The following is a 13,124-nucleotide window of genomic DNA, read 5'->3' as shown; positions in this document are numbered from 1 at the left end:
GGGGATAAACCAAAGCGGCTAGCAAAAGAAAAAGCTTCTCTTAACAGGGACCAATTAGAATTCGTGCTACAGGACTTCACTATACAGACCAGGCTAACCTCAAACTTACAGAAATCCGTCTGCCTCTACCATCCGAGCACTGGGATTAAAGGCGTGCGCCACAATGGCCAGCAAGAACTGCTTTCTTATTACAATTGAGCATGCTACTGGGGTCCTCCACCCAAACAATGATGCAAGTTTTCGACTGACGGACATCTTTATAGTTTCATTTTTTGCTTTACGTGCAAGGGTGTTCTGCCTGTGTGTACATCTGCGCGCCACGCGTGTGCAGTGTCAGCAGGGCCACAGAAGGCACTGGGTCCCCTAGAACTGGAGTTACATCGGCTGTGGGCCACCGTGTATAGCTGCCAGGCTGTCTCCACCCTGTGGGCCGACCTGTCACACTAGGGATTGCTTTCTTTACTGTATCTGAGCAATTTCATTTCACGCCATCCCATTTGTCAGGTCTTGGGATTAGTCTGTGTGCTGCTGGAGCCAAACTTTAGAACTATAAAGTTTACAACTGGGTGAATTAAAGGCTTTCGATGGAAAAGGAAAGCTTCCATTTCTTCAGGGGAAAAAATGTAGCAAATGAATGACTGGTTCATCTAGCTAGTGTATCATTACCTGGGGAGACTGCCTGGCTGTGGGGGGGGCGGCATTTAATGCCCACCTCTGTCAGAGCCACAGCAGTCTGGGATAGGGATGTAGCCCAACAGCAGACCGCTTGCCTGACACACCCAAGACGTGAGCACAATCCTTGGCAATAAAGTAAGAGCAACTGTCAAACTGAATACCTTTTTTCTTTTTATTGGAAAACATTCCCATAGATTTTTGGGTTAAAATCTTTGCTAGCATAGAAAGCAGTGGATTTCAACCTGGCAGTGGCGGCTCACGCTTTTTTTTTTTTTTTGGTTTTATGAGACAGGGTTTCTCTGTATTGTTTTGGAGGCTATCGGTCCAGCCCGGCCTCGAACTCACAGAGATCCGCCTGCCTCTGCCTCCCGAGTGCTGGGATTAAAGGCGTGCGCCGCCACCACCGCCCGGCGTGGCTCACACTTTTAACCCCAGCATTTGGGAGGCAGAGGAACTCACTATCTCTGCGTTCTAGGCCAGCCTGGTCTACAGAGCGAGTTCCAGGACAGCCAGGACTACACAGAGAAATCGTGTCTCGGAAAAGAAAAAAAAAACATTAAAAAGGAAAGGAAAGCTACAAGTGGTGGATCTCACTGTGGCATTTTCACGCATGCGTGCATTTATGCCTTGTTCTCTTTCCTCCCTTTCCTCAAACAGCCTCTGCTCCTGCTTTCACGTCACGCGTGTCCCAACACCCGCTTCTCCTTGGGACCTCTTCCTGTCTGTCCCTCGAGGACCCTTTTCTACGTTCACGCTCTACATATACATAAAACACAAATCTAGATTGTACAGACAGGAGAAAACATACTATTTGTCTTTCTGAGGCTGGCTTATTTGCTTAACACAATGACTTCTGGTTCTATCCATTCCCCCATGGACGTCACGGGTTCACTCTTCCTCACGGCCGGGTACAGTCCCATTCCATACGCAACACATCTTCTTCTGTTCACCTGCTGACAGGCGCGTAGCTGGTTTCACACGCAGCCATGTGAACGGTGCGACACTTCAGGGCTGAGGAACCACCGCAGTGGCTACTTCCGTTTCCGTTCCCATCGAGAACAAGCGTTCCTCTCCCCACATTATCCCAGCATCTGTGTTTATCCTTCTTTCCTCTTCCTTCATCTCAGACAGGATCTCACTATGTAGCCCTGGCTGTCCTGGAACTCACTGTGTAGACCAAGTTAGCTTACACTGCCTGCCTCTGCTGAGCTAAAGGCATGCGTCACACCTCACTGATTATCTAGATACAAATCCCTCGTCTCGTGTGTTTTCAAGTAGCTTAATGTTTATTATTGGAAAACTAAGTTTAGTAGTAAAAACAGTAATGACGAGATGGGACGGTATTTCCCCAACACAGACTATCTCTGCATCTCTCGCATTAAAGGAAATAATCAACATTGAAAAGAATCACACCAACCGTAGAGATGAATATTCCATCCATAGACACATATGTATGTACACACACACACACACACACACACACACACACACACACATACTGAGAGATAGCTAAGACACCCCCCAGGATTGCCTTAGCACAGGTTTAAAAGAAAATGAGGAAAGCCCAGTATAAATACTCACCAGCCAATGCATTTACATTGTAACCTATTAACTTTTCTCTGGAGTTAACAGGTCACAAGCTTTTAGTGCAATCATTTCATCTGAAACTGGTGGAAAGCAGTGTGAGTGTCATTTCCTTGTGTGTCCCTCTCTTAAAGAGAATTGGGGGGTGGCATGGTCAGTAAATCGCTTGTTGTCTGGGTTTGAGGACCCTGAGTTGGATCCCCAACACGCACATCATAATCCAGATACACGATGGCATGCGCCTGTAATCCCAGTGCTGGGAGGCGGAAACAGGAGGAGGATCCCTTTGGTTTCCTGGCCAGCCAGCCTCTATGAACTCATCAGCTTGAGAGGAAGGCCCGCCCCCCTCAACAAAATGGACAGCTCCTAAGGAACGGCACCCAGGTCTGGCCTCTGGTCCCCCACATGCATGTGCAGCCACATACATCCACATGTGAAACAGCGCCAACCCCATCCCCCAGCCACACATACACACCCACTGCGCTTGGACTAGTGCCTCTGCTTTCCCAGCCGTGGGAACATCTCCATGACCAGGTGGTTTGAGAACAAGTTAGACAATTTGAGTAGTTTCTATCCTGATCCCGTTAACAGAATCAACAAGAATGCACGCTGACAACATATCTCTTCTTCATGACCCTATAAGGAAGCTGGGAAGACGGGCCTGCATCACCACCCGCATCCCTCCCACACGGAAGGATGCTTCCAACACTAAGAATTAATGGTAGCAGAGGATAAAGACTAAGACCTGCCAGGCAGCTTTAAATCTAATCAAATGCAGCCCAGGTTCTGCAGGGAGTCTTCAAGCGGCACGGTTAGGTAACAAAACTCAAACGCCGTGCCCAGAAGAGAATTCTAGGAGGCCAGTACTCACGCTGCTGCAAGGGTTGTTGGCCGTCTGGGCTGGACTGTAGAAAGACCCCCACTGCGTGGCTCGCCTTTCTTCCCTGGCAGGGGTGCTATTCACGGGCAGGCTGGCCGGCACCCCAGGACCTGCTCCCAGGGCATTGGCAGGCTGGCTGCTGGGAGCCACGAGGGCGAAGGCGTCATCCAGGAGGGAGTGCATGGTCTGGCGTGCCTCCTCGATGGACTGCTGGGGCGGGAAGTACTGAGAGGCGGAGAAGGGCAAGCCGGGATACCTGCTCAGCTCGGCAGAGGACGGCGGTGTCTGCACATCGGCCGGGAGGTCAGGGTCAGACTGCGTGAGAGGCAAGGAGAATGAATGAATGAACCAGTGCTTCCACGGGCGCCGGGGGCGGAGGCGCAAAGTGGAATTTAACAATGGTTCTGTGTGTGGGAGAGGGTTTGTCATAAGAACTAGGGCTCGTCTGCATAATACGCATCTCGTTTAGTGGGGGACAAGGACCTCAATAGGAGAAAAACCGAAGTGGGAATATTCCAGCTTTTTCTGTAAAACTCCACTATGTGAAATGGATTTCAGAACCACGAGGTAGACATCTTCCCTGAGAACCTAAGTAGCCACAATTCACACTTCAAAGTGCACACTCTACACAAAATCCAGTGGACTTTCCGTGGGTGTAAAAAACCAAAAGGAGAAGACTATTAACAGCCAGGAGACACCATGTCTGTGCATAAATAATTCAAATACCTGTCTAAAAGCTGCTTACCATAGTAAATAGTAATAAATACTCAGAAATTATGTCTCTAAAATGGAGGTATCTGATTCACTGAGAAAAGTTCAATGTCTATACCTACAGTTTAAGAAGCAAGAACCAGGAAAACCTCAGTGGTCATACTTTACAGGACACAGAGACAGTTTAACTTTTGGAGCAGGACAGACAGGTTCTGAGGATGGGAAGGGTGGCTCCTTTGGGTTCTCCCTGGCACAGGAATCCTACCTGAAACCTAAAAGGAGAGCCACAAAGTCAGAACTTCCCACTCCTCTGTCTCCTCGCCAACTCTCTGTCTCAGCCTCCACTGTCAGAACCCGACACACAGTTAAGACTTCCTAAGGTGCTTGCTAGGCTGGAACTTAAATTCTACTCTCTTGAATTCCAGTCTTCAGATGCCGTTCCGTTTCGTTCAGACATGAGCAAACATCAGCTCACCCCAGATAGGGCACCGAACCCCCAACTCCACTCAAGTGTAGCCAGGAGCTTCCCTAGGGCGGCTTACGGGAGAAGTGAGACTCAAAGAGGTCTGGGCGAGCGGCAGACAGCTACGCCATCAACAAAATCTGCCTCCTGGCAATTATTAATCCGTATGCGTTCTTCAGAAGGGAGGACCTTTGGGTTTCCTGGGCCTCCTCGTGACCCTCTCCTGCCTGCCTCAGGGTAAATACAATGGCTCTGATCTCCAAACAGCAATGGCCCGTGTCCTGTCCAAAGGCCGGCTGTTTACAAATGCCCGTCGTTCCTCAGACCTACACACGGAGCTCTTCTAGACATTGTGGTTCACGCCTTGCGGTGGCCGCTTTGCAGCCTTTAGTGGGCTCTTCAGAGAGCAGCCTTGCATCCTGACTTAGGTTTGTTCCTGCTGCCCTGGCTTAATCATTAATAACACTTCCTTTCTCTTCCAAGAGCATCTGGTTTGCACACTAAACGACATAGGGTGGTCAACAAACTTGCAGGGTTTTGTTGCTGTTGTTGTTTTAATGAGATAGGATCTTTCTAACTCCAAAATCCTGGGCTCAAGCAGCCGCCTGGCCACAGCTGGGACCATGGATGGGTACCAGCAGGCCCGGTGCCAACAAAAACTTTGAGTCAAGAGCCAGACAATAAATATTTTAGGTTCTGCAAGTCATAAAAGTCTGTCACAACGCAACTCAAAAAGGCGGCCAAAGACAGAATGTAAGCAAGGGCGTGGCTCCCTTACAAAAAGGCCAGTGTTGATCCAGACAACAGCAGGCGGGGTGCGGCCCTAGCACAGGAGTCTCCCAGGCCCAAACTAGAGTGGAGACTGGCCAGAAGGGGTTGATGATCTGAGGGCAGCCCTCAGGGAGAATCTACTTCCAGAGAAAAACCAGGTAGCACACATATGCCCTTGAAGGTAAAAAATCTAGCTAGGAAAAGGTGGACTCTGAGAAAAGGCATTGTTTCTGAAACACGCATCACAGAACTTCAGGCAGAGTCAAAAGCCAAGTACATCTGGGGAGGACTTTCTGAGAGGGACTCATTGGAAAGGCAGCCCTGGTGACAAAGTCCAAGGAGGTTCCAGGAAGGCTCTTCCCATCGACTCCTGGAGGAATCCTGCACTTCCCGTGAAAGACGGAAATGGAGGAAACTAAGGGAGGTCCGAGCCAGGCACGGTGGCATCTGCCTGTAGTCCCGGCACTCAGGAGGTTGCTGGGACTAGGATTCTGAAGCTAGTCTGGGCAACGCAGCAAGATTTTGTTCCCCCAAATTAAGTTAAACCCAAAAGGAGGGTCCAGGACACCACAAAGAAAGCCTGACATTTGGTCATCAAGGAGAAAGAATGAAGGAAAAACACTCCCTACACAAAATGCAACAGGACGGAACTTAAGGGAGGCTAGAAAACAAGGATCTCCTGCAGGCCCCCTTGGGAGGATGAGCCCAGGCTGGGCAGGAAAGGCAGTGGGGAAGACAAAGGAATCTGTTTCTTCCTCTATGACTAACTAGTTCCACAAAACCACCGGTGGATACATGGAAGGCCTACAAGTACGGCTTCTTTAGACCGAGCCTAACACCACCAGCGTTTGGACACGCTTCCCAAACACTCCAGCAGGACAGGAACACCCACCTGTTGCAGAAAAAGCTGGTGTGTGTGTGTGTGTGTGAATTTTTATGTGTGTTTGTGTGTATGTTTGTTTGTGAGTGAGTTTATGTGTTTGTGTGTGTATGTGCCTATGTATGTTTGAAGGGGACTCCTTCCTGGTCAGGGAGCACTGCATTGAGAGAGAGAGGAAGAGGAACTACTCGATTCCTTTGCTCTACAGTGGCATCTATAGTTAGCAGCTCCAGCTCTCAAGAGCCCTCATGAGCTGAGTGGGTTATAAAGGTCACAGCTGGGCTTCAGAGCCCATTAAGCTCGCAAAGAAGAACCTGTTTCTTCCAGACGATCTCGATGGAATTAAGACTACAGCCCCACGTCAGCACAGTGCCTGGCACATTCGTACGCACGTTTTGAACATTTTTTCATGTTAGTTATGTGTCATTTAGGGGAAAAAATGGAAACTTCAAATAAACTTAAGCGCGACCAAGCAATTGTGTCTGATGCAACACCTTCTCTAGGGACATGCTTGCTGCTAAGGTCACGCAGACAGAGCTGGCTCTCTAAGTTTGCTCAGCATAGTAGGGCTGAGGCCTTTATGCTGCCCCTGCTGCCAGGGAGCTGTGTCCTTTGGACTCTCACTCTTTTTCCAAGGGCATCTTCGTGTCTCTTGCTAATGGTCCCTCAAGAAGCTAGGTTCCTTCTTCGATGGTGCCTGTGTGTCATAATGTATCAACGTCTGCCCTCATCACTTCAAGCCACACTGTCTGTGTCCACTTCCATTTTTAAAAAGGGTTTTCATTCTTTGATTTCCACTGAGCTCTTTTTTCCATGAAAATATACATGCATGTATGTATGTATGTAAGGTTGACAACCCTAATCTCAAATCAGAAACTTTCTGACATGATGCTTAGTTTTTGAACATGTCAAGTTGTAGACTCGTTGCAGACTCTCCTATCTGGATGTTCAACTGGTGAAGTTTGCACGCACATTCCAACATATCCGGTACCCGAAGCAGTGTGGACCCAGCATTTTGGATAAAGGAGACTCAACTGTGTGATACACTCTATGAGCGTGGGGGTACACAGACAAAACAGGAAATATTCCCCCCCAAAAAAAACCCCTGACAACCATCAGAGCAGAGAGAGAAAATCTGGACATTCTTGCTCTTCCAATTAACTCCAGGAAGCTCCCATTCTGAAAACAGATGGGTTAACACAGAGAGGAAAGTCTGGGTCACGCTCTCAGAGGTGTCACCAGCAGTTCCTGGGGATATGACTCCTCTGCCCTGTGTGCACATGGCCTGCGGGCGCTGGCAGTCACTGTGCACAGGACAAGCGCTGGGCGCCCTCCTCAGAGCTCGCACGCTGGCTCCCAGGGGCTCGGGACCACGCACCGGGCATCCAATGTACGCAGAGTTGTGCACACCCGGGGGGCGCTTGTACGTGCCGTCACTGTCTGTAGTGATGAGTCTGTCCTTCTCAGCATCAGCGGGACAGCCGTTGACCTGATGCTTCCGGCGTGGCTTAGGAGAACGTTTTACCCGTGAGCTGACAGGGAAAAACAGGGATTATCTTCACGGGAAATAAACCTGCTAGCCGCTGGCTTGCCAACTTGACACCCAGTGTTTTCTGAATGCCTACGATGGGCTGGCCACTGTAGGAAAAGCTCCAGAGGCTCTGACAAAGTGATAGCCACAGTCTGGGTCCTATGGGCCAGACCTAACTAAAAGAGACAACAGAGACAGCAGAGCAGTCTATACTCAGGACATCAGTTGCCGATCCAAAAGTGGCGGGTCCCGCAGAGAGCTATTAATACCCACAGGTGACCTGAATGGGGGGGGGGCAGATCTGAGGCTGAGGAGGGACAGAGGCGCCTAGGAAGTGCCAGCCCAGAGACGGCTGCAGATAAATCTGGGGGCAAGATCAGAGGGGCATCCGTTGGCAGCCCTGTGCAGCTGGCCACAGACAGAACCGAAATAGAGGAGGCCCACCTGCCCCAGGGGTACAGGTTCGGGCATAGAATTACTTTATTTATTTCTTAGAGTATAGGTGTTTGCCTACCAGAAAAAGAGCACCGGCTCCCCTGAGGCTGGAGTTGGAAGTGGTTGCGAGTCACCATGGAGGTGCTGGGGAATGAAACCCAGGTGCTCTGGAAGAGCAGCTAAGGCTCTTACCTACTGAGCTATTTACCCAGCCCCGACGTACTGATGGGGAGGCGGGGCGTGGAGACCTGCCCCATTCCCCTGTGACTATCCAGGGGACCAAAGAGGTGAGGAGTAACCGGAGGGGTGGGAAGAGCTAAATGGGGTAGGGGGAAGCTGGCTGTACAGGGAAGCTAGACCATGGTTTTGTCAGACAGAGGAAGCCGTCTGGGCTAGCGCTGGGATGTGGAGATTCGGAACCCTCTTCCTCCTCAGCTCCTTCCCCCTCCAGGAGCCAGCTCTGCGACTCCCTGCAAGACTGTGAGGGAAACCTCTTCAATTCACTACTGTCACAGACTGCCATTTGGATGTGACCAGGGTTTCTGCCCGACCACCCCGGGGCCCAGCCCACCTCTTCCTGGGCTCTATGAACACAGAGGGCACACTGGCCGCGGGGTCCAGGATCTTGTCAATCTGCATCTGCGCCCTGCGGTACACTCGGTGCCGCTCCTTGGTGTCACCGGAAGACAGGTCGTCCACCACGGGGAACTCGTAGTGGCCTCGGCGTTTGGCACGCAGGCGGATCTTGTTGCGGTGATGCTCGATCTCCGACTTGTGGCGCAGCGCCGACTGGATCTGCGTGCAGGGGGTGGGCGGCATAGACAATGACTCAGGCGGTTTGCTGGGGTTTCTGGGACACGTCCTCCGAAAGCTCCTCTTAGGGATGGCGTCCCTTCCCCCCAACTCGCTCTGTAGACCTGATGGAGGCACCCACGGAGGCACCAGGGGACGGACACCGCCTACACCGAGTGGCAGAGAGCCAGCCATGCATTCCCTGATGAGCACCAGTTTAGGGAAGGCTGGGCATCTCCAGGCTAATCCCAGTGTTCAAAGCCAGGGGCGGCTGAGGCGGAGAGCACAGCCTCTCAGAGGCAGCCTTCTCGGGGAGGCTGCTACTTTAACCCCCTTCTGCTGATCTTGTCAGAGCCCATCACTGACCCTGACCAACGCTGAGGGCTAAAAGGAATCAAGTGTTGGGGAGGGCTCTGGCACAAGGAGGGGCAGGCAGTTGGTGACCTCTTTTCTTCAGGGGTGTGGCTACTGCTGGGTGCCCACACCCAGTGGGTGGGGTTTATTATTAACGATGATGATGATGAGAGGATGACATGAAGTTGGGAGGGACATAGGTCTGGGGGGGTCTGGGGAGGGCTGGGAGGTGGATACACTGCATGTACCAAATTTTCATAGAATAAAACATTAAAAAAAACATATAGCGTGTGTGTGTGTGTGTGTGTGTGTGTGTGTGTGTGGTGTGTGTGTGTGTGTGTATGTGTGTGATTCTTTCTTGATTTGTTTTCTGATTCTGAGACAGGGGCTTTCAGTGCAGCCTGGGCTATGTGGCCCGGAATGGCCCCTCTGTCTCAGCCCCCAGGGTGCTGGGGTTACAGGCCTATGTCACCATGCCCGGTGCTCTGAACCAGGCCCACCTGCAGCGAGTCGTGCCTGCTCTGAGCAACTGTCTGATGCTGGGCCTTTCACTAGTTGTCACTCCTTGTCCTAGCACTGACCAAATCGGGACGCGAGCTTTTTTGTTAATTCTCTTCCCTCGAATACCTCCTTGTTGATTTTGTTGGTCTCTGCCACTCGGTCGGTCAGGGCGGGGTGCTGCACGGGGGCTGCTGGGATCGGCTGCATGGCAATAAGCTGGATCTTACTGGGGACCCTCCGGCTGGCCTCTGAGGTTCGGGAAATCCTGTCAACGTGCTCAAAGATGGAGGCCGAGGAATGCTGCTCGTTGCCTGAACTGGGCTGGGGGGCACCTGGAACAGAAGGGGACACATGAGCGGGAAGCACTGAAGAGCAGCTAGGAGTCAGAGTCACACCACCCGAGAGCATCCTGCCTCATCTCTGACCAAAACAACTGGGATCTCTAGTTCAGCGTACGTGGTGTATGTTAAATTATATTTTGTCTTCATTAACAACTACAAATGAGAAGCCGTAGTGGTGCACACCTTTAATCCCAGCGCTTGGGAGGCAGAGGCAGGAGGATCTCTGAGTTCGAGGCCAGCCTGGTCTACAGAGTGAGTTCTAGGACAGGCTCCAAAGCTACAGAGAGAAACCCTGTCTTGAAACATACACACACACACACACACACACACACACACACACACTACAAATGAGGGATAGCTCAGCTGGAAGAGGCACTTGTGTACAGGTTTTATGTCTTGGGTTCAATCCTGGATTGCATGAGGTAAAAGAGAGAACTGACTCCTAAAAGCTGTTCTTAACCTCCATACATACCACGGTGCACACCTGTGTGTGCTAACATACAAACACACACACATACACTTAATTAAAAATGCTTTGAGGACAGATGTGAGAAACTCATTATGATACTCTGTGCCAGAGATCACGCAACTGTTTCGTTTTGCTTTGTTTTCTACGTGTAGTTAAAAATCTTCATCAAGAAAGGAAGGTTCATTTGAGAAGAGCGATTCACAGCCTATCTCAGGGCCTGGGCTCAATGTCCAGAACCACAAAACGAAACATGAAACATTTGAGCCGGGCATGCTAGTGTACGCCTGTAGTCCTAGCACTTAGGAGGTGGAGACAGGAGGAGCAGGAGTCCCAAGATCATCTCCAGCTACAGAGCATATCCTAGGCTAACCTGGACTACGTGAGAGCCTGCTTGAAAAGGGGAAAGAAAGGGGCAGGAGATTGGCCCTGCTCAGCGAGTCAACTTGTAGAATTTTCCTGAAAACCATTTGCATCAGCTGTGAGCTTCCACTCCCCTCTGGGCGCTCTCGGGCCTGGCAGCTAAGAAAGCATCGCTATGACGTCTTCCTTGACATGGGGTGGCCATGGGTTCCCAGGACCCTGCAGGTACCAAAGCGCATCAGCCGGACCCAACCTCTTCTAAAGCGGTGTAGCATCTGCCACACACACAACCCAAGCACATTGTCCTGCAAGCTTCACACCGCCTCTAAATTACATATTATTGCTAACACAATGTCAAAGCCATGTTGATGTTACTTTAACATTTACGGAACGGGGACAAGAAAGGTTGCATGCGCATGTAACATACGTGTAACTTAGAAATAAACATTTGATCTATAGTTGTCGGTTGGATACGGACACCATGGATACGGATGGGCTGACTCTACTTCAGGAGGATGGGACAAAAGACAAGGGTCTAGAGCCACACAGGACGACACCAGGTTAGTTGTGAAGGCTTCAGGCTTTTCACTCCTAGAAAGAAAAGCTTAAGAAGCAGGAGAAGAAAAGGTCATCCTTAAGAGGAATTAGTTCCACTTTAAAGAGGGCACTTAAGAGTAAAAAGGGCAGGCAGGTTCATGTTATATCCACTGTACTGCAATACTTTTAAAGAAGTAATCAGGCCTACGAGAATGAAGAAATTCATACACTCAAAAAAATGGACAAACCTCGCAGTGTGGTGTACACCTTTAATCCCAACACTCAGGGTACAGGAGCAGGCGAGGATCTATGAGTTCAATGCCAGCCTGGTATAGGCAGTGTGTTCCAGGCTAACTAGGGCCACACAGTGAGACACTGCTGTTTCAAACACACACACACACACACACATACACAACACACACACATGTGTACACTCACACACACGCACACACACACAGACACACGTGTATATATACACATATATACAGAGTCAGAATATATAATGGTTGACTTTCTCCAGTTTCTCATTTTCAGTCACGAGGAATTTCTCTAATGAATATTATATGTACTAGAAATAGCCCCCGTAAAATTTAAGTTGAAAAAGAAAAAAGGGAGCTGGAAAGACGCTTGGTGGGTAAGAGCATGGGCTGCTCTTGCAGAGGACTCCAGTTCAGCTCCCTGCACCCATGGCGGCTTGTGACAGGTTACAGCTCCAGACTAGGTGACCTGCTGCCTCTTTTGGCCTCCTCAGTCACCCAGCACAGATGTGATATAATAACAGACATGCAAGCCAAACACCAAAATATGGATAGAAGGAAGGAAGGAAGGAAGGGAGGGAGGGAGGGAGGGGTGGCAGATGCTTTAATCCCAGCAGTGGAAGGTGGATCTCTGTGAGTTTGAGGCCAGCATGGTCTACAGAGTGAGTTCCAGGACAGCTAGGGCTATACAGAGAAACCCTATCTTGAAAAAACAAACAGAAATGAGGGAGGGAGAGAGGGAGGGGAAGGGAGGGAGGGAGGGAGGGAGGGAGGGAGGGAGGGAGGGAGGGAGGGAGGGAGGGAGGGAGGGGAGGATGAGAAGATGGGAGGGGCTGGCTGGTGCTCTCCCTTAGCCAGTCAGTTGTGGACGCGCCCAGACACTGTTTTTAAAGGAAACCCAGCAGAAGGGTGAGAACAGGTAGGAACTGTTCTTAGACAAAAGCTGGGGGTTTGCAACCTCTAGCGGAAACGAAAAGTGTGGAGTGTGGAGTCTCCCGAGCATAAAAGACAGCACAGGTGAGCAAAGCGAGCAGTAGGAAACAGAGGCTGGTGTTTCACCTAAGGGATACAGGGTTCTCTCTGATCCGACTGTATGTGTGGTACCCCAGGGGACTAGAAACGGTGCGGACATCTCCAAACGAGGCGTCTCCCGGGGAGCAGACATTCTGATGTCCTGGGGCCTTCCTTCCAGTCTAGACTTGGAGAGGGCTGGGTGACCCGAACTGCAAGCCCAGTCAAGCACTCATTCAGCAGCAGCTACTCAAGCTGCAGGATTAACGCCTAAAAAGAGATTAACCTTGCTGGCAGGCCAGCTTGCTGGCCTGAAGTTCTAGAGAAAGAGAGAAGTCACAACATCGGCACATCAGCCCACTCTCCTCCAGGGTGGCCGAGCATGTCTGTTGCCTTTGGGTCTAAAGGTTGGGGTGGGGGCTCCCCTCATGCCGTCATCTCTGCCTGGTTCCCACCTGAACTTCAGCCCGTTTCTGGGCTCCTCTCCGTCCTCTCAGTCAAGGTCCGAGCTTTACAGCTACAGCCTGCGAGGCAAAGGATGCCCAGGCCTCAGGTTTCTCTGCCAAACTGCT

At 50.7% G+C, this 13,124-nt stretch overlaps 1 protein-coding gene across 1 annotated transcript in view; it reads right to left on the bottom strand.

Annotated features, from left to right (window-relative positions):
- Kiaa1549 (KIAA1549 ortholog) overlaps window positions 1-13,124 on the bottom strand; it is a 129,463-nt gene that overhangs the window by 14,949 nt on the left and 101,390 nt on the right. Inside the window, 4 exon segments of the mRNA XM_040728537.1 lie at window positions 3,131-3,454; window positions 7,343-7,496; window positions 8,502-8,725; window positions 9,704-9,909. Of these exon segments, the coding sequence (XP_040584471.1) occupies window positions 3,131-3,454; window positions 7,343-7,496; window positions 8,502-8,725; window positions 9,704-9,909 (908 nt within the window).

The sequence above is a fragment of the Mesocricetus auratus genome, unplaced genomic scaffold (genome assembly GCF_017639785.1).
Source record: "Mesocricetus auratus isolate SY011 unplaced genomic scaffold, BCM_Maur_2.0 Super-Scaffold_100019, whole genome shotgun sequence".
Lineage (NCBI taxonomy): Eukaryota > Metazoa > Chordata > Mammalia > Rodentia > Cricetidae > Mesocricetus > Mesocricetus auratus.
Note: the sequence above shows the minus strand (reverse complement) of the source record. Positions and strands in the feature narration are given on the sequence as shown.